Genomic DNA, 24631 nt, shown 5'->3' on the forward strand with positions numbered 1-24631 from the left:
CTTTATGAGCGTAAAAATTCGTTAATCAGCAGTGTTGTATCTCTCCAGAAAGGCGAGCAGTCGCCCGAACAGCACGTCGGCGTTGTTCAGTGATATCAGGAAGTGCGCGTGCGTGTAGTACGGGTCCTTGATGAAGTGATCCATCTTGACGCGAGGCCCCAGTTCCCGGATGAGCTCCTGTACGTTCGGCGGGGTAATCACGTGGTCACCTCGGCTCCAGAAAATGCCCACGTCCGTTCGAACATTGCTGAGCCGGTACTCGGCTGGTACCCTCTGCAAAGAGTGCACCCTTCGCTTAGTGGTAGAATAGAACTATGTAACACAACAAAGGTGCCCGTCAAGTGTCATTTAACCACTGCAGTGGTGAATCGGAACGCCTTCAATAATAGGCGCAAGTACGACTGCTTGTTCGCGCACTTCATTTTCTTTCGACCAGCTCAGCTTTGTAATACTTAAGGTGACGAAATCTTGTCCTGCCCTTCTAGCGGACTGATAGATTAAAGGTGGGTGTGCTGTATGGACATGGAACATGCGAGCTCATAGCAAATAGTAACGTCAGCGACACTTTGCACTGTGCTGTGGCGAGACAGGAAAACAGAAGGAGAGTGTAGTGCCTTTCCTATTTCTGCTTTCACCCTGTTTTCGAATGTCTGTTTTACAGTGAAGATGCATACGGCTAGGTTCTGGAGGATCGCGTTCGCAGACAAAAGACCGGTAGAACAACAATATTCGGCAGCACCCCTCGCCACAGGTTGCCCTCGCCCTCACTTCTCGCGACAGGTGCCCACCGCTCCCTCGCCACCGCCAATGCCTCATTCACAAGTATCGCGATACTCGGCGGCGACACTTCCCCACCAATCGTTTTGTCCCTTCGTCTCGTGAAGTAGAGATCGCGCTAGCTCTGTTATCGCAGCTGCCGTATGGACTCGCTATGAAACAGACGCGTGTCGTTCGCTCGGAGGAAGAACCAACGCGCACAGAAGGGCGAATGGGCGCGAAAACGACGTGCGGCCGCTGCCGCTCGCTTCACAGTTGTAGAAGGGCTCTGAATTTGTGTTTGACACCTTAACCTTCCCTATGGCTCACCCGAGCATTAGAAATATTTCGTTTGTATTTGACAGATTCACTGATACGCATCACTCGATAACATGGTCCCTTTCATAACTTGGTATCACGGTTACCATTTGGTGCTCAGGTACCAAAGCACCTTCATGGGGTTCTTCCGTTCTGCGTTCGCGAAAACGCGAATAAAGAAGCGTGGGAGAATATGTGTGGGCGGTATAGAAAGAACAGGCACTGCTCGCATTTTGTTTTCGAATGGCGCCGCGGAGCCGGGAAACAAAATGGCTCTTTCATGCTGAAGCCCACTTAGTATGACAGCTACTGTCATACTAAGCGCATTTCAACATGAGCATGCACCAACTATCGCCATTCATTACTTTGCTAAATATAATGGGCCAGGAGACTATCCGCAAGTCCCGTACTAAGAAGCCTACCCGTGCTCCTTTTTTTATAACGTTGCTGCCAGTACCTATACGGCCGTACATGCATAAAAATGAAGTGAAAGCCAAAATCTGCTTGAAATCTCGGCGCAATAGAAAAACTCACAGGATCCCTTATGCATTCACCTAAGACGACTGGAAGGACTTCTCCGTTGATGTATTGATCCTGCGCAGCCACCCACCAAAATCTTTCTGCACTTAACGAGGTTTTGCGTTGCCTCCAAGATCGGAGGCGCCTCACATGGTTTCACCCTGCCTCCGTGATTGGCCCACCACTGACCAAGCTGCGATGTCATGTGATGACGCCATCATGTGAAGCCACGTCACGTGATGTCAATGTGACGTCATAAAGACGTCACACATTTTGGCGACAAATTCTCGTAAGCTATTGAAAGATTTTTGTAATTTTTGTAAATTTGTAGTTTAGATTTTTTCTGATGAAGAGGCCAGTCAAGCTGTGAAATGCAGCTTTTTTCCTTTCGCACCAAACCACGTATACAGTGTATTTTCGTGTACTTGTCACGTGGTTGAATAAACTCAAACTCAAACTCAAACTCAAAGATGTACGTTTAAGAACTGCTGCATATTTTAATGAAAACTGCTTCAACGTAATAAAAGGCCACCCCACTTCGAGCTGTTTTTCAAAACACATCAACGCGCATAAATTAATTGCGTGCGCAGTAAACCATGAGATATGAAAAATGGTAATGGTTTCGGAGAAAATATGTTCAGTAACTTCGTCAAATGGTGCAAAGTGAATTTATTAAAGTAAAAAAAAGCAGCGAGTGTTTTTTGTTTTCTTTTATTTTGTCTTTTTTTTCTGGGCAGTGAAATACACTTTTTGGCAGTGAAACCCACGCAGATGTCCTAGCTGTAACGCATGAACATAGTATCGCCACCCACGAGCGGATCGCAATACACCTTGATATTGTGCAAGGGAAGCATTAAAACTTCGCCGGACTGCATGCTGGCGCGATTTAGTAACGCATTATGCGAACATCGCGTTGTGCTGTAGCGGTGATCCCTTCAGAGAAAAAAAAATGTTCTATTTTCGAGGGCTCTCATTTCTCAGAAATCCACGCATACCTGCGTTCCCTGAAGGTGATTATACCTCCCCCGTACGCTCACAGACCTCTTTTTTTCAGAACAAAATAAAGCTTCCGTCGACAAAGAAGTGTTTTTCTTTCTTTCGAAACGGACACTATACAGATACATCGAGGCAGGCTCGCTAGCAGGTCTTGGACGACATTATTACATTTCATGTATTCATACCGAGGGAGAATCGGACAATTTATATAGCGCTCCTTTTTTATAACGGGATTATTTTCTGGTTCTCTCATCTTTATATCAGTGCACGAAAAAGTACCTTATGTAGCAATAAATTACGTTCCTTTTAAGACAAAAACCAGCTCCGCTTCTCGGACACCGATGAAACAGCGAAGCCGGTGGCCTTCCCTTCGTCAGGCTGACGCACTTCTATGTTTTGCAAGTCTTTCAGATATGTTGTATCGCTGCTCTTTATTAAACACTCTTCGCGGTGGTAGTATATCCACCATCTTTTATAACCACAAAGTATCGCGTGACAGTGGTGTGGCTATGGTAACGCGCACGCCATTTGTTGGGCTAACTGTGGCCTTCTTCCTTTTTAGTGGAAGTTGTGTGTAGTGGAATTTACCCAATTTCTGCTGCACATACGCGTTTACGATGATGATAATTTCCTGATAGGGCGCACAGATTTCTGTGGCACATACTCGTTTGTTGGGCTAACTGTTGCCTTCATTTTCAGTGGACCAGTGGTGCGTAGTGGGCTTACCTGGCCCACTACTCACCTGCACTGCCTCTGTGATCGACCAACATTGGACCAAGCGATTACGTCGTCTGATGACGTCATCATTGTGTGACATCATAGAGACGACACAAATTTTGGCGACATGTGACGCCATGATGACGTCATGTGGTGACGTTATGGCGTGATTATTTTTTGCATCACTCGCGTTGACGCCGCGATGGTAAACTTTCGCGTTTGATGAGGCATCTGAGGCTTTCGCACCAATAACGCAATGTTTTGGGACCTATTTGGCAGGACAATGCGAATGCTTGTGTGTATCAGCCTTTATGATGGAAATGCAGCCGCTTTTAAAGGTTCACTCGACTACAGTGAACTTTCCGTTCCGTTATTTTTCTCTCTCCATCCTTGTATTCTCCTTCCCAAGTACATAATATTAAAGCTGATGTCTGCATGTTTAATATCCCTGACTTTGATATTTCCCGTGTACCTCTTACCTGACCATAAATAACCATGTTCCTTCGAGGCCCATAGTCGAACTTCTGAGGCCGCGCTGAAGTTACAAGCTGTGGGAAGGAACAAAAAAAAGTACGTGTTATATGGCCGGACTTGCTGTGATCAATTATTTTTATGAATCTAGTATACAACACACCTTTGACATTCAGGATTCAATTCAATTATTTTTCTATCGCTGGCTATATTCTCCCTACCTGCGCGAAGTGAACGATGTTCTTGGAGGACGTACCCCCAGGTAAGAAATGCAGGTAGACAGGAAGCCTCGTCTGCAAAAGTGAAACGTCATCGTGACTATTATTATACCAAACGAATCAGACACTTACAGGGGTGTGTGACAGACAGACAGAAATAACGGACGCATATTTCTGATATTTATAAAAAAATATGGAGGGGACCTTTATTCTTGAATCAGGTGTCAGGTAGTGGCGCTCGCACGTCGGAGTTCGTGTGCCCGGGTGTATTACTTGGATTGACTCAGAGTTCAGCGCGCTACCGATGCGGATCCCAGAGGCCACGTAGAAAGGCGCGCGTGGCTGAGATCTGTTCCACCGTGTGCTGCAACATGCGCAGCTGCTCACAAGAAAAGCGTCTGCTCTTCCAATGAACTCATTCAATTAAGTTTCATTAGTTATCCTGGTATTTAATTGCTCCCTAAGTAAACTTCTACTTTGATATCATATGCATGCAGTAAACTCTTAACTACAACAAGGACTATGGATTTCGCCCGAGCTTTATATTTAAAACAAGTTTTCTGAATACAAATTCCTGAACCGGAAGTGCTCGACCAGAAGTCCTCGGAAGAGAAACAAGAGAGTCACTTGTTGCTCACGCGAAAGAACAGTACTAAGCTGTTGCGTAGCAGCATCTCTTTATACCCATTGTAGCACTGTGATATCCCGAAGGAAGCTTGAGTATTCCAAAGTTCAGTATTCCAAATAGCCCAGCAAGGCGCTTGAAGGAAGCTTACGTAGAGTACGATATACTGCATGTGCGTTGTATCTATTTTCATGAAGTCTAGGCTGAAATTCTCGGGGTTATCTGGATGAATTATCACTGAATTATCCCAATATGTTGCCAATGTATGGATGGCCAATAGATAAGGCTGATGTTTAAATGATATGGCCTTCTTCTTGGTATGAACGAAAGCAGGAGAATTTTAAGGGCTCGTTTTTCTTTGTTAGATACAAAATTAATGAGAACTATTGGTAGTGTTGCGATAGTATGCGTTCCAGGCAGCACTTTCATAAGACATCGACAAGCTCTGTCTAATTTATTTTTATCCACTCTGACAGAGCTGTAGCTTTCTACAGGCCCTAAATTCCTGGCAGGGTATAAATAGTCAAGCCCCACTGGTGCCACTGAAGAAGAGGGGCGTAGAATACAACTTCAGTGTGGACAGCCGCCCATTTTTTTTTACAGTGAACGCGTGAGAGGTGACCGCCGAGTCGATAAGCGCCGTATAACGGATCGCAGCGGCGAAATGAACGAGAATACGCGCATGCGCGCAGTGAACAGGCTGGTGCCGCTTTCGTCTACCAGGCTGTTATGCGAAACGGACTCAATCACACTTGCTTTCTTGTCCTTTTTTTTTTTTTTGTCCCGTTTTAGGCTTCCAGTGGCAGATAACTTTTTGCCCCAGGAAAGTGGTGCGAGAACCACAGGAAAAAGACAAAAAAAAAGCTGATACGCACGTAATATAATCGCTAGGTGTATATTACATACCATCCATCTCAAGCTTGACCACGTGAACTTTTCCTTGTAACTTGATGGCAGCGTTCAGAAAAGAAAAAAAAAAGGATGGCGATAACGGTTCCCAAAAGAAGCGAGGTGTACGTTCCCCGGGACAGCCTAACAGAAGACAGCTGCACATGACTTCTCATCGCGCGCATGCGCGTATTCTCGTTGATGCGCCGCTGTGCTCTGTTATACGGCGCTTATCGACTCTGCGGTCGACGCTCGCGCGTCCAGGTTAAAAAGAAGAGCGGCTGTACGTGTATTTTGTGCGTACGGCGACTTCAGCACAGATAGTCGCAAACTCGCCTAAATTTGTCTACAACACCAATCAAATGACAACTTCTTCCCCTTTTCAGTATCGGGCTAGCACCAGTTAGCGCCTACATAGGTTGGAGACAGCAGCTTGACTAGACATACCTTATCACCTCCATTTCACGTATCAACTGTGCGGATCATTTTACATTACACAGATGGGCGCCGCCACCTTGGCCTGTTAAACAAACTTTTCTTATGGAATACATTTGAGCGCAAACGGACGACACCCAAGAAGAAAAGGCGACTACACGAGCGCTCGTGTACACTTCTTGTGTCTCGTCCGTTTGCGCTCAAATCTGTTCCGGAATTAACCAACGGGCCCAACAAAGGAATTTTTCTTAAGTTGCGTTTCTTATTCTTGTATATCGCGACATGAATTGCCAAGGCCATGAAACGTCGAATGCACCGTGCCAACCCTTTTCATGCGTATGCGCCTACCGTAGCACTGTTTGTTTAGTTGTTAAATACACTAAACGGCAAAACTACAGTTCAATATGGACAAAATAAAGAAAAGGTGATTTCCCCATCAAATGCTGTGAAGAGACTGTGCCTCCGAAAGGTGTGCGGACGATTTGCAAGGAAGTGGTTGCTATTCGTTTACGTTTTCTGCGAGAGACAGGTTTAAGTGATGTATGGTGATACATACTGCAAAGGGTCGCTCTGGCGGAGCAATTGTCGCCAGGCTAAACCGGGCCCGCCTGTAGTAATATCCCCACCACTACCGCCCTCGCCCAATGACCGTGCCGACACTAATCCGTAAAATTATCCGTTTCATACATCAGGTGCAATGTTATGGAAGCTAGCGATACTTCTTGTAGTAAATGCGTTCGCGGCAAGAAATTGTTGAATGATTTTACCACCCGTAATGTGACTGTTTTGTTTTTAGACTGAGTAATAAACGAAGGTGCTTCGTGCGCTAGAAATAAACAAACTTATTTATACGGTTGTCAATAGGTTGCTGTGGATCGCCTATCGTCCCTTTATTTTCGTTTCGCGGTCTCCGCGACTAGTTCCGGTAGCGCACAGCCGGAGCCAATCGCGGAGGCCACGTTTACAACGACGAAATCCCAGCGCGAGACTCCGGACTTGCACATTTTGCTGACCGAACTTCTTGCATGGCTTCCACCGCGTTGCACCTGATGCATAAAACGGAGTATATAAGCAGTGAGATGTGTCCTCGCTCGCACCTCATTCATATACTTGCTTCCCAGGTAGCCAACTTTGTCGGCGATCAAGGAACAAACCGCCCGCGTGGGTAGGGCGCAAAATGTGCTTGCCATTGGCATGTAGAAGGCGCCTCGCTGGAACACTTCCCTCAGGAAAGCTTCGTGGCCATTCGTCTGCAAAATGATGAGCGAACAGCATCGTTTTCTTTGCATCCAGCCAATCTGTCTTAATGCCTTCACTGAAAGGATCGGATGTCGAATTACGCTTCCCATCCTCGGACGCGTAATTCGGAGGTTGTGGGTCAAAGAGTTTAAGGTTAGAGGTTAAAGAGACGGATAAAGAGTTTTTCCGTCCATTTTAACTCAGTTCAGTTTACGTCATAATTACTACAGTACAGTTAAAGACAATTATTATTGTACCCTATGCTTTCCATGGCCTAATTGCCGTTGAATTCGTTTTGGTTGTCTCTTTAACTCTCTTTTGAAGAGTCGCGCCTCCCACGACTCTCCGAGAAGAGAATAACGATTTTCACAAGAGAGTTAATGAGTGTCTTTGAAGAGATCCACACAAGTTCAGAAGATGGGTGCTTAAAGAGATCGAAAATCCTTTGCGTGTCGCAGGAACAGGGGTGTGTCCCTGTCTCTAGTGCCCCCCCCCCCCCCCCACTCCCTATTCAAGAATTTTTCATGTTTGAAGGTAGCTGAAGTCAGGACTCACGAAAAAGAGTAACGGAAATTTTTTTACTGCATGCTAGAGATTTGGAAGTGTAGGAACGCGTGCGCGAGGCCTTCTTTTGAGGACTAATTAAAAAGCGTCCACAACAAACAATTAAAGAAATACAAGCACAACTGTTACCGTAGCTAAGATAATTAAAGATCAGAATTTTGCTAATATGAGAGCAATGCGAAATGTAAAGACAATGCCAATGAAAGACTGACAATCACTTGTTATCTATTATTCACCACTAATTTGGCTCAAATGCGTTAAGGGTGCCCTGCCCACCATGTATTTTTCGACGTACGGCGTGAACGCTGTTAGCACGGCGATGTCCATGTGGGACAGCTTGTTGAATGGAGCCAACGCGGCAAAGGCCTTCACCTGCGCAGAGATTACCGTGACACCAAGCCCTATGCGCCTTAGAAACATTATTATTATAATAATTTGTTTAGTGTATACCATTATAACAAGGTCTATACTCATCAGTTTCTTAGTGTAGTCATAAAGAAAGATAACGTCCACCACCACCACACGCACGTGTGTGCACTTGATTGACAGGTGGCGCTGCAATTCCTGAGCACGCGCAGATAAGTTTTATTGCAATAGCAATTATATGGACACTCTAGGCGTATATGTGCCGGCGCCGTGATGTTCCGCATAAAGTCCAATGGCGATAACACAGCCCCGCGCGTTGTGCGTTTTATGCGCGAGTGAAAGCGCGCGAGGGCAGCCGACGACCGCGGCTCAAGCGGAGAGGAAACGCGCCGGCTGTCTTCCTTCAGGCGAAAGGCCCATGGAAGGTCCGGGACGGGGGCCTCGGGACTCCGGCAGGAACTGCGTACCTTGAGCGGCCGGCGTGATCGCGTACACACCACCTTGACAGGGATCAGCAGACGACTCATACCTTTGTAGTACGTGTTGTGTCCTCACTGCTCACTTTTCGTTGAAACGATAGACAGCACGAAGATCGTTTCGCTCACTGCAGCGGCCGCGTTTTTTCACGCCATCGTTTTGTTGGGCTACGTCAAGTCGGATGCTAAAGGAGTCAGCTGCGTGCCTTACTTCGTATAACACTCCTATTTGTTGCTATCGCATTTATTGCTCCACCCTTGCGGCGATACTCACTTTTTGGGTCTAGATTCCTTTCCGTCCCAGTGCATCTGTTCAGAGGAGAGTCGGCCTTTGTGTTGTGTGCTTACCTTCTCGTGTGTCTGTGTTATGTACGCCTTATCATGACACGTATTTTATGAAAAACTACCGTATTTGCTAACATATTACCAGCTGCATCTGATGTTGACTCTTGACGGCTATGTGATAGTTAATATTGGCAACTGTTGGCTAATTCTGACTAATCTTGGCTATTTGCTGTTATAACAGCGAAATTTCTTTCATTCAAATTTAATTCAATGATTCATTTGTTAATCAATTCGCTGATGAGCTTTCGCAATCCTTGCCTGCTAAGGTACGCGTGAGTAACCCGACTTGGTACTCAAGTAATACTAGCGTACTCATCACTCACCTTTCGGTTGTACTCAGGCCTCTCGGAGAGCATGGTGAACAGAATGAGCGTGCCTTGTGAGACGCCCACGTAAGGAATATCCTGCCTCTCCGTGGCTCGAAGCACGTAGTCAATCTGCGCTGGCAGGTCCAGCACGGAGTATTCGTGAAAGCTGTGCGCGCGTGCACATGTGCTCGTCAAAGGCGAGTCGTTGAACACCTTCAAGTACTTCTGTGAAGGGACTGTCTACACTTCATAGTGGAATTAGAACGGATATTATTGGGAACAGCGTGCCTAACGAACGAACAAATGAACACTGCAGTTATTGATTGCGATGCTAACCACTTATTAGGCGTTGGTAAAGCTTCTGCAAACTACGCAATGTTGTCGCTTCGCCGTTCTCTACCTTTCCTCTAGAACATCGCGATGCACTTCATCATGAAGCATTGTTGCCTTACCAGATAGAGTCTATCAAATACTCATAACGAAAAAGAGAAGAAAATAGGTTTTATGTGCTTTCACCGCAATATGAATATGAGGCCACGCCGTAATGAAAGGCACCGGGTCATTTTTTTACCACATGCAATTGTTTAATGCGTCTCATTAAAGTTCTCCTAAACTACACGGCGGGCCAAAAAAAATACCAATACTACCCAGGGCAAAGCAATTTTGTCTCAGTATCACCGCATCAACGTTTGTCATTGCATTTCTCGCCCCCACCTTACACAGTTAAAACAAGGCAGCCAGGCTTTTTTAGGGGCGAAGCTCCTTAAGGCGGCACCCGTTCGTCCCTCGTAGTCGTCGTCGTCGTCGTCGTCGTAGTAGTAGTAGTAGTCGTAGTCCGTAACAAGTCTTACGCTTTGACCTCCAAGGTGGTGCCGGTGGGAGATTTTTCCTGTGCGTTGTTGAACAATAAAAAATTCGCAGCGTGCGCGTTAACTAAAAGCCGAATTCTTCTGTCTCTCATTCCCCATTAGCAGCCATTGGCATGTGCCAGTAGGAAACGTTAGTAGAAGTAGAAGTGTAAGTGTTAACTAAAAGCCGACTTCTTCTGTCTCTCATTCCCATTAGCAGCCATTGTTTACCTCCAAGGTAGTGCCTGGTGAGATTTCTCCTGTGCGTGATTAAACAATAAAAATTTTGTTCAAAACGCCGTTGATTGATGAAATAAACCAACGAAAGACGCCAGATGTTTTGTAAAAGCAAAACGAAAGAACGCCAGATGTTTCTAAAGCAAAAAGAAAAGACGCCAGCTGCTTAACGAAAGACGCCAGATGTTTTCTAAAGCAATGGTTTTCTAAACAATAAAAATTCACAGCGTACATGTAAAATTAAAGTGAGCTGCAAGTCGTCATAACTCATCGAACCTTTAGTATAAACGCGCCCGATCTCACGTCGGTGATGATGTACTGGGCAGAATTCACGGGAGATTCACGGTTTACCGATGAACCTCCGCAGCTTCGCCCACTCATCATCATTCACTCCGTGGATATGCTGTGATTTTTATGTATATGTTACGTCTGTACAGCCACTTTTGGCTGTACGACGATTTATTTTATGCAAGGAAACATGAACACATTAAAAAGCGCAGCTTAGGCGTTAGAGTCACGAATGGCTAACGTTCGACAGCAGAATCACGCTCGTGCCACAGCGCCAGTGTGTCGCGCGCGCACTTCATCGTCGTTGTCTTCAAGCGAGACATGTCAATTCTTCCCCCCTTAGACGAAGTCTCCATAGCGGTCTGGAGGCCGCCTAACCTCTGGTGGTCGCAGTTGCCGGGTGGTTCCTGCTTGTGACGTCGAGGTCGACGGTTGCGAGGGAGTCTTGTCTTGCATGTTGAGCGAGTCAGGCCGTTGATCAACAGAACTCGACGGCGTCTCTTCTGACGTTGTGTCCGAGAAATAATCTGCTACGCTCCAATCTGTCGGTGATTGGATTGTGTGTCCGGTCTGGCTCGTTTTTCTCATGTGGTTGAGGTGACGCCGAACCTTTCCGTGGTCGCTTTTTACAAGCCAGGATCGTGGTCCGACGCGGCGCAGTATTTCGCCTTCAATCCAATCTGGCTTTTTCAAAAACTGTCGGATGAGCACTTTCTCTCCTACTGCGAAACGACGGGATTTCTTCAATGTCTCCTGACTCTCAGGAATTGGTATATCCGTCTCCCGTTTGAGAAGATCGAGAGGACATAGAAGCTCTCGTCCAAACATTGCTTTCGCAGGTGACATTCCTGTAGCAGTGTGGATGGTCGTGTGCTGCCTATACAGGAATCTTGCAAGTCGACACTGTATGGACCTGTCTGTATTCTTCAGGAGTGCTCTTTTCAGCTCTGCCACATAGCGTTCTGCCTGGCCGTTTGTGGCAGGATGGTAAGCTGGTGATGTTGTAGCCTGTATGCCATTTGCCGTATAGAACTGCCTTATCTCGTTGGAAATAAGGCTTTTCCGTTGTCGGAGACGACCTTTCGGGGAATGCCAAACGTAGCAAAGATGCTTCGTAGCACATCGATGACAACCGCGGATGTTGCTTGCGTCACGTGCCGGACTTCCACCCACTTTGTGTGTGCATCCATAACAACCAAGTAGGTGCGCCCGAGTAGTGGCCCCGCGAAGTCAACGTGCACCGTGTGCCATGGTTTCTTGGGACGGTCCCAGGAGGGAATAGGAGCTTTGGGTGGGCTCTTCTGCGTTGAAAGGCATTCACGGCACTGTCGCACCGTTTCCTCGATAACCTTGTCGATTCCGGGCCACCATACGTAGCTCCTTGCGCACTTCTTCATGGCTACCATGCCTCGGTGACCAGCGTGCAGAAGTGCCAGAACGTGGGATCGTGCTGAGCTCGGTATGATCACCCGTGATCCAAGTGGCAGGCACTCGCGATGAAAGGCTAGTGCGGTCGCTCGTCGTCGGTAAGGAGCGAACTCATCTCCAGTGAGTTTCTCCACTGTGCCATCCTGCACTGCCTTGTACAACCTCTGCAGGATGCTGTCTTCTTGTGTCAGACGTGCTATCTCTGTAGCAGTGAACGGAGGTCTCGACAAAGCTTCGAACAATAGTACGTCGCCTGGTGGCCAGGGTTCATCGAGACGTTCTGGTAGTGGCAATCGGCTCGACGCGTCCGCGTTTTGATGGTTCTTGCCATGCCTGTAGACGATGTTGTAGTCATACGCCGACAACTTGATGCACCATCTGGTCATCCGTGGTGAGAGGACTTGAGCCGTTGGCTTCCCTGGACCCAGTATGCCGAGAAGCGGTTGATGATCCGTGACGAAAGTCACCTTTCTTCCCGCAATATACTTGTGGAACTTGTGTGCAGCAAACACTACGGCAAGGCCTTCTCTGTCCAACTGATCATAATTGCGTTCCGCTGTCCCTAGCGTCCGAGATGCGAAAGCGATTGGCGCCTCCCTATTCTGGTCATCACGTTCAGACAAAACAGCTCCTATGCCATACGGTGAAGCGTCGCATGAGACGAGAAGCTCCTTCTATTCGTCGTAGTGTGCCAGTACGGTCTGACTGAGAAGCAATCCCTTAAGTTTATCGAATGCTTCTTGATGCTTGGTCTCCCATCTCCACGTGGCGTCCTTCTGAAGAAGCTGGTAGAGACAGCTGGCAATTGTTGCCCTGTTCTTCAAGAACCTGTCGTAGAAAGCCAGCATTCCAAGGAATGATTGAAGTGCTTGCTTGCAGTTTGGTGCTGGAGCCTCCGTTATTGCTCGAACTTTCTCTTCGTTGGTATGGACCCCTGTCTCGTCAATTCGGTGTCCCAGAAAAGAAACTTCTCGCACTGCAAAGCAGCACTTGTTTTTGCCGAGGCGAAGGTTGCAAATGCGCAGCCTCTTTAGAACTTCTTCCAGTCTCTCAGCGTGTTCCGTGGCGTCCTTTCCACTGATGATCACGTCATCTAGGTATGCGCAAACGCCTGTGATGCCAGAAAGCATAGTCTCCATAAAGCGTTGAAAAATGGCTGGAGCTGCAGAGATTCCGAAAGGCAATCGTTTGACCTTGTACAGCCCTTTCAGCGTGTTCAGGGTCAATATCTCTGCTGTCTCTGGCGTTACGTGAGGTTGCTGGTAAGCTTGTGCCAAATCCAGGGTGCTGAATACCTTGCCTCCCCTCAAGTGGCTAAGGACATCTTCTGTTGTTGGAAGTGGGTAGTCTGCCTTCTTCGATACCTGGTTCACTGTGCAACGGTAGTCGCCGCATATTCGCAACGAGCCGTTTTTCTTGCGAACAAGTACGAGAGGCGTTGCCCAATCCGAATGCTGCGCAGGCTCGATTATGCCTTGATTTTGCAGTCGATCCAATTCAGCTTCTACAGCTGACCGCAGCGCGAAAGGAACTGGTCGTGCTTTTAGGAACTTTGGTTTCGCTCCTTCCACGAGTACAAGTTGTACCGCAGGGCCGACGTGTCCTGAGATGTCCTCGTCGAACACAGACTGGTAATTGTCTAGAAGTTTCAAAACAAGTTTGTCGTCTGATACGTCATTGATGCCCGTGATCTGTATACCCAGAGGAGGAAACCAGTTTCGTCCGAGGAGGTTACAACCTGCTCCTTTGATGACAACAAGCGGTAATGTGAAGTTCCTTTTCTTGTGCTTTACATCCACCGTTGCACATCCGAGAACTCGGAGGGACTGGCCTGACCATGTGCGTAGGAGAATGTTGTCCGTTTGAAGCTGTGGTGGGTCATCTGTCCACGTAGCTTTGAACGTGGCCTCACTGATGAGTGTGCAGGCTGCACCCGAGTCGACTTCGAACTCCAAGGTCTTGCCATGTATCCGTAGTTGAGTCATGACCTTCTGCGTGCTGGACGCGTCGATTAAGGTGTTGAGCTTGTAAAGTGCCACGTCTGGTGAATCCTGTTGAGTCGTGACTGGTGCTGAGGCCACTTTCGCAGTTCCTTGTCGAGGACATTCGATGTTGTTGTTATTGTTTGTTCTTGCCTCTTTCCGCTTTTTCAGGCAGGCCTTTTCAATGTGTCCGCGTTTCTTGCAGTAGTTGCAGGAAGCTGTCTGAAACTTGCAAGTGTCCGGACTATGCTGCGCGTCACAACGCCAACAGTGTTGTTTCTTCTTTTGGGCAGAGGCACTCGAGTGACGTTGATGTTCTGTCTTGCCGATACTTGTGCCGGCTTCGTGAATCTCTTTGAATTCCGTTTTCACGTTTTTCTGGTCTTCGACGGCGTTTTCAGCTCGCAGTGCAATGTCAAAGGCTCTCTTGAATGTCAAGTCCTTTTCTGCGAACAGCCGTTGCTGGACCTGCTCGTTCCGAAGACCGCAAACGAAACGATCACGCAGCATTACATCAAGAGGCAGCATTGTTGGATTCGCCGCAGCGTCTACGCTTGTTCCGAAATTGCAATCTGCTGCTAGCTTCTTGAGCGCTGTTACGTAATCACTGACCGTTTCGTCATGCCGTTGGTCACGACGTTAGAAGCGTGCCCTGCAGAGGACCTCAGATGGCTGTGGATCAAAGTGCGCCTTGAGCATCTCGACTATGTCATCGTAGCTCACTTGGTTGGGCTGCTTGGGTTGAACGAGGGCGCAGACGACGTCGTAAGTCTGTTCCCCGCATAACGTTAGCAGATGAGCACGTTTCTTGGAAGCGTCCGTAATGTCGTTAGCCTCGAAGAAGAACTGTAGCCTCCCATACCAGGATCTCCAGGAGCCGGAGCTGCCGCTGAATTCGTGTAGCCGACCAAAGTCAGGCGTCGCCATCTCGTTCCGTTCCTTGACGTCGGTGAAGTGCCGGTGAGTCCAGAGTCTTCCTCGTCGCCAACTGTTACGTCTGTACAGCCACTTTTGGCTGTACGACGATTTATTTTATGCAAGGAAACATGAACACATTAAAAAGCGCAGCTGAGGCGTTGGAGTCACGAATGGCTAACGTTCGACAGCAGAATCACGCTCGTGCCACAGCGCCAGTGTTCTTGTTCTTGTTCTTGTTTGCCTTCAACTATGGCTCACACCCACTGCGGGGGATTGGCCAAGAAGTGAGTGGTTTTATAACATGTTAGAATACTTTAGAAAGCGCCAGTGTGTCGCGCGCGCACTTCATCGTCGTTGTCTTCAAGCGAGACATGTCAATATATATATATAATCACAATGTGCAAAGACACGATTCGACAGGTATACAACGTTAAGCTTTCTGGCAACTTTTTTGTGCCATTAGCTGAGACGCCCGTGTGTCGGTTGATATGAGTTAGCAGTACTCGCGGCACGCTATTTCTTTAGTTTTTGTCGTACTTGTCTACGGTATCCAAACAGGACAGAATATCGGGCGTAAGATGGCATGCGCTACACGAGCTGCATACACACGTATAAAAAATTTATCGCATACTTTGTTGGGGGGTGCTCGCACCCCTTGTAAAATTATGCCTCGTGGAGCACGCGTGTCCTGCAAGCAGGCTTCACCACCGGACAGGCCTATGTCGGCGTAGTTAGTGTAGTTAACGCCGTGCGAGGGATGGCGCTGTGTGTCCGTGGTGGCACCACCCTGGCGGCGATGTTACGCGGTCCCACGAGGAACAGCCCTCCCGCTCTTTGTGTGTGTGTGCGCGCGTGCGTGCGTGTGTGTGGTATTGACATTTCAATGCGTCACTTGACGTGTTACTCTAGTTTCTCGGTGTTGTTTAAAAGGTGCTAATAAATGCCCACGTGTCCGTTACACTACGATGTGTACTGCGTACGGTGTTCCACGAGCGTGAGAGAAACACCACAATTTATATTTACATGAAATATTTCCACACTGAACTATTTCATTAGATGTTTTATATGCACTTGCCCATAAGTGTTGCCTTTCCTGAAAGCTTGCTTCACTAAGTTCCTGCGAGACGAACTAGCAAACATGCATGGTTGTAATCTATGACTGAATGACGCACTAGACCGAGCGACTCACGTGAAGTTCCAGAAAGCCTTTGAGCGGACCTTGAGTTTTATGTGGTCCTTGCCGTAAGTGTTTCCACGCACGTTGCCAATCCAAACATCGTACTGTTGGTCCGCCAGTACGAACCCTGCGACGTAGTGAGTATAAAGTGGTACATTTCAGGGACGATTTCAATTACTACAAAATCGTCCCCTGCGTGTCAGACAGAAGTGCTCAGCGAAAGGCAAGGAAAGCAACCACATTTAGCTCGACTGGACGCCCTGCTCCAGGTAAGAGGGAGAGGGCCGTCACGAACTGCACTGCACAACGTCGTTGGCAGTCGAGAAAGTGTACGATTGCGTCGCCTTTTGACCCCAATGGTCACTGTGCTTTTGTGTTGCGGTCCTCGTGGCGCCTATTTACCTTTATTAGTTAGTGCATAGATCTGTTTCTCGATCAACTCTTTTTAGTACGAATCCCCAAGCTGCGTTACCGAAGCTCGGTGTGACACTACCTTAATCAAAACCAGCAGATAATGAAGCCAAGCAAGGAATAGAGGACGTTGATTGTATTGTTTTAACTGTAATGTAATGATTGTGATATAGATGTGAAGAAACTAAAGTGGACGAAGAGACAGCTTACCCCTCGGCAGGGACCGAACATGCGACCTTCGGATGGTCGCACGTTCAGTCCCTGCCGGCGGTAAGCTGTCTCTTCGTCCACTTTACTTTCTTCATATCTATATGCAGGTTCAGTCCCTGCTGGCGGCAAGCTGTTCTTTCGTCCACTCTCTTCCCATTTATACTCACTTTCTACTTACTTCTGCTATACTCACTTACTTTCTTCACATATATATCACAATTATTACGCCACACTTAAAACAGTACGATCCACGTCTCATATACCTTCCTTGGTATCAGTATCTGCTGGTTTTCATTAAGGTTGTGTCAAACAAAGAAACGAGACTTCAAAAAATTTTCTTCCTTCATTCATTCGAAGCTCGGTATGTTCCTCTGTCGAAACCTGGCGTTGTTTCCGCTTGGCAGAGTTGAACAGCTTCGAGGAGTGAACCACTCGGAAATATTGGAACCATTGACCTAACACGTGATCTATCTATCTATCTATCTATCTATCTATCTATCTATCTATCTATCTATCTATCTATCTATCTATCTATCTATCTATCTATCTATCTATCTATCTATCTATCTATCTATCTATCTATCTATCTATCTATCTATCTATCTATCTATCTATCTATCTATCTATCTATCTATCTATCTATCTATCTATCTATCTATCTATCTATCTATCTATCTATCTATCTATCTATCTATCTATCTATCTATCTATCTATCTATCTATCTATCTATCTATCTATCTATCTATCTATCTATCTATCTATCTATTCTACCGCCTGCCTGCCTGCCTGGTCATCTTGAGATATACGTTGCCAGTATAGAACTTTCATATCGAACTTACCAAGTGATTGGTCCGGAAAGTCGAGCACGTAGTTCGAGGAATCACCGAGCAGTCCGCTCATAAGCAGGACGGGCTGCCTCTTTGAAGACGAGCCAGTGGGCTTGCCCGCCCTGCCCCAGGGTATTCGGTGCATCTCGATGACGTAGCCGTCGTCAGTGACCACACCGTGACGTTCGAATGGGTATCCCTTACGCATCACCAGAGTCTCCTGTAGGAGGTGGTAATGCATTTAAACAATAGGTGCTTTACGTTGTGTTCACGTTCAGCGATACTGGACACAAACGATGCTCATCGATAAGGGGGTGACGAGAACTCACGGGGACTCACATGCATTTGCCTAAGACGACTCGACGGCGAAAGCAATATTGTTCTTTTTCTTCTCAGTCAATGCATTGATCATGCCCGTCCCGCTCAGAAAGCTTTCTGCACCTAAAGTGGTTTGGCACTGCCCCCAGGATCGGAGGCGTTGCAGGCTTTCGACACTTCATTGTGACTAACAGCGCGGAAAACACAGACGAAGACGAGAAGTGGACACGACACAGCGCTCGGCACCTCAACTGGATTTGCACTGCCTCCGTGATCGGCTCACCTTTGACCAAGCGATGATGTCATGTGGTGAATTCATCATGCGACGTCATGATGACGCTATAGTGACGTAATCGCTACCTCACAAATAGTGGCAATCTGTGACGTCTTGATGACGTCATTTGGTGACGTCACAACGTGACGATTATGTTTTGCATCACTCGTGTTTACGCTGCCGATACGGAACATTCACGCCGCCGACGGCCGCTTATCTTGTTTGATGAGGCATCTAAGGCTCCTAACAGCACAGGCATGCACAGTATAGTCTAGCAAGCGGTGCAGAAAGGAAATTGAGGGTGACGATGAGTGATATGAGGGAGAGGAGCAAGGAAAGGAGGAGGAGAGAGGGTAAAGCGAGTCATCATCATCATCATCATCAGCCTGACTGCGCCCACTGCAGGGCAAAGGCCTCTACCACGTTTCGCCAATCAACCCGGTCCTGCGCTTGCTGCGACGACGTTATCGCCGCAAACTTCTTAATCTCGATGACGGTGGCGATTTGGGCTTATTGGTATGGTATGAGTAACGAGGGAGACGAATTACAGCTCATGATTACTGAACTGGATACGGAAAGTAGAAGAGTAGGTCTGAAAATTAATATGCATAAAACTAATGTGGAACAATCTTGGCAGAGAACAGCGCTTTGCGATAGGTGGCGAGACACTGGAAGTTGTAAAGGTGTACGTTCTACTTAGGACAGGTAGTAACCGCGGAGCCGAACCATGAGAGTGAAATAACTAGAAGAATAAGGATCAGATGGGGCTCATTCGGCAAACATTATAAAATCATGAATGGTAGTCTACCACTATCCCTCAAGAGGAAGGTATATAACAGCTGCATATTACCGGTACTTACCTACGGAGCAGAAACCTGGAGACTTACAAAGAGGGTTAAAATTAAATTGAGGACGACTCAGCGAGCGATGGAAAGGAAAATGATAGGTGTAACCTTAAGAGACAGGAAGAGAGCAGAGTGGGTCAGGGAACAAACGGGGGTTAAGGACATCATAGTTGAAATCAAGAAGAAGAAATGGATATGGGCCGGGCACGTAGCACGTCGGCAGGATAACCGGTGGTCATTAAGGGTAACTGACTGGATTCCAAGAGATGGCAAACGCGTGAGGGGGAGACAGAAAATTAGGTGGGTAGATGAGATTAAGAAGTTTGTAGGTATAACGTGGCAGCAGAAAGCACAGGACCGGGTTGATTGGCGGAACATGGGAGAGGCCTTTGCCCTGCAGTGGGCGTAGACAAGCTGATGATGATGATGATGATGATGATGATGATGATGATGATGATGATGATGATGATGATGATGATGTATGGTTGCATGATAATTGATGGTAGCGCAGGCCAAAGACAGGAACAAAAGAAGGCACATGAGACACCACAGCGCAATCTCATCTGTTCACCTAACTTTGCTTTAAGGGTCAGGAGGAGGAAAATGAGGAGAGAGGACAACATAGAAAGAGATAAAGAAACAAAGTGCCAGCAAGAAAACAGAATAAGATGTAGGAAATCATAAAGAAACAAGAAAGAAAGAAGAAGAAGAATGAACTCAATCTGCGTTCGCCAGGAGGTGGCGCTTGCTTGCGAGCGCCACTGTTTACTCAGATTGCACAGGCCTGGAATTAGATTTAATTTTTACAGCGCAGCGGTTGAGCTTTGCGTTGTGCCATGTAGCGATACCAGAAAACTATCAACATCTTTTTTTTAGGCCTCTATCATTATATCCCGCAACAATGAAAGTATACTTACTGCTGTGGCTGATGTCATTGTTGTTACTACTACTGCTGCTACGAAAAATCCTTGGAGCACGGGTTGTCGCTCGGGGTTCCACCGACACCCTGTGTTCAAGAATTTTTCATCGCTTCAAGGTTCCATCTTCTCCTGAACTTCTGCCTTTTTTGGTACATCTACTACCAGGCCCATAGCCAGGAATTTTTTTTTTTTTTTGGGGGGGGGGGCGGCTTTTGCTGAAAACCTTGACTATATCAAAAAAACACCTATTTTCATTACTTATTTTTGGTAAAAACACCTACTTCACCAAAATTTCGGGGAAGTGGCTGGCCCCTAGCTCCTCCCCCCCTGGCTACGGGCCTGTCTACTACTACTACTACTACTACTACTACTACTATAGCAATGTTACGAATAATTATTATTATTATTAAGGAGACTTGTATAGGTAAAATAACATTGCCAATACACCCTTTAGCCACGCATTTCTACAAGGTTAATGAGTCATTTCACAGATTTGTTTCGAATTGTTTTCACAGATTGCTCAACATTTTCTTTTGTACAATCCACTGCTGCCTATGGCTTGTAAAACAAGTTGGCAGTATTAAATAAATAAATAAATAAATAAATAAATTAATTAATTAATTAATTAATTTTAGCACTTATAACAATTCGCCTGCTACAAAGGAACAATGCAGGTGAGAAGAGAATAGCAACAAAAACGAGACCAAATTACCGAGTGAAACTGTAAACGTATCACTACGAAAATTTACAAATGGGATGCTCTGTTCACTTCCTCCAACTCCGCAAGCTCTCCCGCTGATTTGAAACAGTAAGCTTCGACTATGAAATACAAATATGCCTTCAGATGTTCTTTTGCAGCAGAACTATTATGCTCGAGGTAGGCCGTGCGTCGTAGATAAAAAAGAATTCATCGTCATCATGAACAGGCATGCTATGGCTGCTTTTTTTATTATTAAATGTGTTTAAGAAGAGGTTGGTGTCTATAGGTATGTCTCCGGCTACTCCTCTTCTCTTAAGTAATAATTTACATCGCGAATTTGTAAATTATCATAAAAAGCACAAAATTTAAGCGCGAAAACGTCCATTCACAAAAGCAATGTTCAGACGTCATAAACAATGCTCGCGCGTCAGCAACAATGTTCACAAACAAGAAACATTCGCGCTTTACCATTGTGGTCTTCTGCTTCGCTCGCAAAACACGTGCATCCATTTCTCCGGCGTGCGGTGCAGTGCAGTAACTGATGGGTGCGAGAATGAGCACAGAGGGAAAGAGAGAAAACGAGAGAGAAAGAAAGATAGAAAAAGAGAGAAATTCTTGGCGAAAAACATTTATTGGCGAAATCAAGCATAGCCATGTATAGTATAGTATAGTATAGTATAGTATAGTATAGTATAGTATAGTATAGTATAGTATAGTATAGTATAGTACAGTACAGTAAAGTATAGTATAGTACAGTGTAGTATAGTATAGTACAGTATAGTACAGTATAGTAAGGCGTGAGAAAAAGAGAGGTGGGAGGGTAAAAGCCTATAGCCACGCAAGGAACAGCTAGGTTCCCAGGAGCTCTGTTGTGACCCAGCCTTGAGCGACTTAGTGGAAGCTCCGCAAATTTTTTTCGCTGCATTCCGTTCAGTCAACGCGAGTTATTTTTGTGTCTGTGTGTGAACAGCTGCACACTTGCGCTTCCGTCTGCGGGTGCTTTATGTTGGGCTTTTTATGCAGACATTGTACCTCGCTGCATAGCAAGTACTGATACATCTCGTCGATGTTCACCACGAAACTATGGTGTCTTTTTTTTTTTAGGTCTGGTACGTATGTTCTTTTTTTTAGACAGTCTCCATCGTTTTCTGAACTTAACACTACTAAAATTCTACAACTGCAGCTACTATTACTACTATTGTTTAGGTACTACCACCACTACTACTAGTACTACTACTACTATCCTTAATGTTTTTAAGTGCTAAGACGACAGCTTTTATTACTTATACTACTGCTGCTGCTACCATACTACTACTACTACTGTTTGTTGGTTTAATTACCGCTACTACAACTACTACTGCTACAGTAATAGTAGCTTAGTAGTAGTACTACATGAACTACTACTACTAACAGTTCACGGTGAGGTCTCGGCAGTTTTGTTATCGGGTTGCTGTATCGCGAATGTGATCGCCCTTGCTGGTTACATTAATAAATTTTCGTGTTGCTTCAATAAACCTCAAATGAAGTTGAGCGCCTGTCCTGTGTGTCTCTCGTTTCTGCCCCGTTTCTTTAACGCTCCTTTGTTCCGCATCTACGACATTTCGTTTAGGAAACTTGCTGGCGCAGTTCTCTTGTTACTACATCTACCACTGACTACTTGCATCACCATCATCACACCACTACTACTAACTGAATTTCCAATAATAATAATAGGGGTTTGACGTCCCGGAACCACGATATGATTAAGAATTTCGGCGTGCATTCACGCTTTCGAAAATGTACAGATAAATTAGATGGTGAGACCAGATCGTGCACCTAAACCTAAGCACACGGGCCTGTAGAATTTCGCCTCCATCGAAATTCGGCCCCCGCAGCCGGGGTTCGAACCCGTGACCTTCGAGTCAGCAATCGGGCACTATAACCAGTAGACCACCACGGCGAGTCATAACCAATATTGGTACTATGCGAGTAAATAGAGAATGCCGGGTAAACACTGGTCACTTTCCACCGCTCATTCAAACCCCAAAGCGTGGAGAAGGGTCATGCTAAGATATGCGCTCGCGATATCCAACGCAGAAATTTGGACTAGTTGGTGGAAAGTGAACTTGTACATCTTAACAAGAGCAAAGAAACAACTACACAGGGAAGACACACGTAGCTCTAGCGACCGTCATGTTTACCAGTCTCTTCCCCGTGTGATCGCTGCTTTCCGCTTGTTCAGATGTATGACATCCAACTCGTCACGATGCTTACAATGTCGGTGATGTCAGGATCTTTGCCGGTGTAGAGCCGTGATGTCTTCGGCGCCAGCCTGTCAACGCTTTCCCGGCCTCCGCCAAGTGCCACGAGCGAGGCCATCACCGGTACGAAACGCGAAAGCCGGCGTGCTGGGGCCATGACCGACCGGGCGCGCGTTCAGGTGTGTTTTCGTACTTGGCGTGTTCTCCGCGCCGCGCTCTTTCCTAGCGAATACCCACGTGGACACTCAATTACACAGCAGCGTCGAGGTCACGTGGTCGCATGCACGCTTCGGCCGTCGATGCTCGTGATGATGTGAGGACAGCTGCGTCGCGCGCGAGACGAGAGAGCGTGTTTCAATGTCAGCTATCTTGCAATAAACGAAATTGAAGAGCCAGTTTCTTTGTTGCACACAACCTAATAAAGCCAAGGAAAGCATATGGGTGATTATTCGTAGTTTTAAACTAAAATGTTGTAATTAGAGGGCATATAAGAGCTGAATTTTACCCGTACTTACCTGCGGGACAGAAACCAGGTGCTTACGAAGAGGGTTCAACTTACACTGAGGACGTCGCAGAGAGCCAAGGAAAGAAAAAAACTCCAGGCCTGCGCGGAGCGCGCAGCACAATCACCGCGAAAGCTGGAAGAGCGGCCTTTCTAGTGCCCTTTGCAAACTCTCTTGGGAAAACTAGCACAAGTACATATGCAAGGTATCCACTGCACCACAGAAAATAATTTTTGTGAAGTAGAGAAGAACTTACCACGCTATTATTCGTCTTTCTGCGGCTAAGCGAAGTGTCCGCTACACATCTGTAAGGCATTATGTGCATCGCGTAGACCCCTACGCGTGCCGGATTGATAGGTTCGCCTATTGCATGGGCATGCGCAGATACGTTTTCGTGCCTTCTTTCTTTTCCGCCGTTGTGCGTCTCTTCAGTTGTTAGTCGGCGTTTGTGGTGTCCTGACTTCTTTCTTGTGTCCGTGTTTGCACGCCCTGTTTTTTTTAGAATGAATTATGTGCACTTCGTTGATGCTTCATGTGCCTGATTACGATGAAGAATTATGGTTAGCACTTTGTAGTGGGTGGGAAGCTTTAAACCACACATTCGTTGCGCAATTAACATTGTATGACGCCTGTTTGTTATTTTACTCTTCTGCCACAGTATATTACTCATACATGTTAACGAGAATCCTTGCCCCGCATGACGCCTCTATAGGGTCTTTTTGCAAGGAGTTTCAAGCACCAGCGTGGTTCTGTGACAATAAATTAAAAAAAAAAACCACCATGGGTTAGTGGTAAACTACTCGACTGCCACGCAGAGGGTCGGGGTTGAAATCCCATCAGATCCAAGTTTTTTTTTCTCATTTAAAATTATTTTTTATTTCGCGCGATAGTGGTTACGAACACCGGCGGCGGCGGACAACTACCCCACTGCCGTTGTGATTTTATAACAGCTCTTGCTGTAAAATTATGGGTGTAACCTTAATAATAATAATATCTGGGGTTTAACGTCCCAAAACCACGATATGATTATGAGAGACACCGTAGTCTAGGGCTCCGGAAGTTTCGACCACCTGGGGTTCTTTAGCGTGCACCTAAATCTAAGTACACGGGCCTCAAACGTTTTCGCCCCCATCGAAAATGCAGCCGCCGCGGCCGGGATTCGATCCCGCGACTTTCGGGTCAGCTGTCGAGCGCCATAACCACTAGACCACTATGGCGGGGCGTGGGTGTAGCCTTAAGAGACAAGGAAAGAGCAGAGTGAGT

The 24631-nt window shown here is 46.5% G+C and overlaps 1 protein-coding gene across 1 annotated transcript; it reads right to left on the reverse strand.

Moving 5' to 3' along the window:
• Window positions 1-23022, reverse strand: LOC119401393 (lipase 3). Its single transcript, XM_037668150.2, has 9 exons — window positions 22879-23022; window positions 17581-17788; window positions 16132-16246; window positions 9257-9407; window positions 8023-8118; window positions 7041-7193; window positions 3999-4070; window positions 3786-3854; window positions 1-273 (listed from the first exon to the last, which is right to left on the reverse strand). The coding sequence occupies exons 1-9, from the start codon at window positions 23020-23022 to the stop codon at window positions 22-24; spliced, it is 1260 nt and encodes a 419-aa protein (XP_037524078.1). The 3' UTR covers window positions 1-21.
• Window positions 23023-24631: the final 1609 nt, after the last annotated feature.

This window comes from Rhipicephalus sanguineus, chromosome 8 (genome assembly GCF_013339695.2).
Source record: "Rhipicephalus sanguineus isolate Rsan-2018 chromosome 8, BIME_Rsan_1.4, whole genome shotgun sequence".
NCBI classification, from domain to species: Eukaryota; Metazoa; Arthropoda; class Arachnida; order Ixodida; family Ixodidae; genus Rhipicephalus; species Rhipicephalus sanguineus.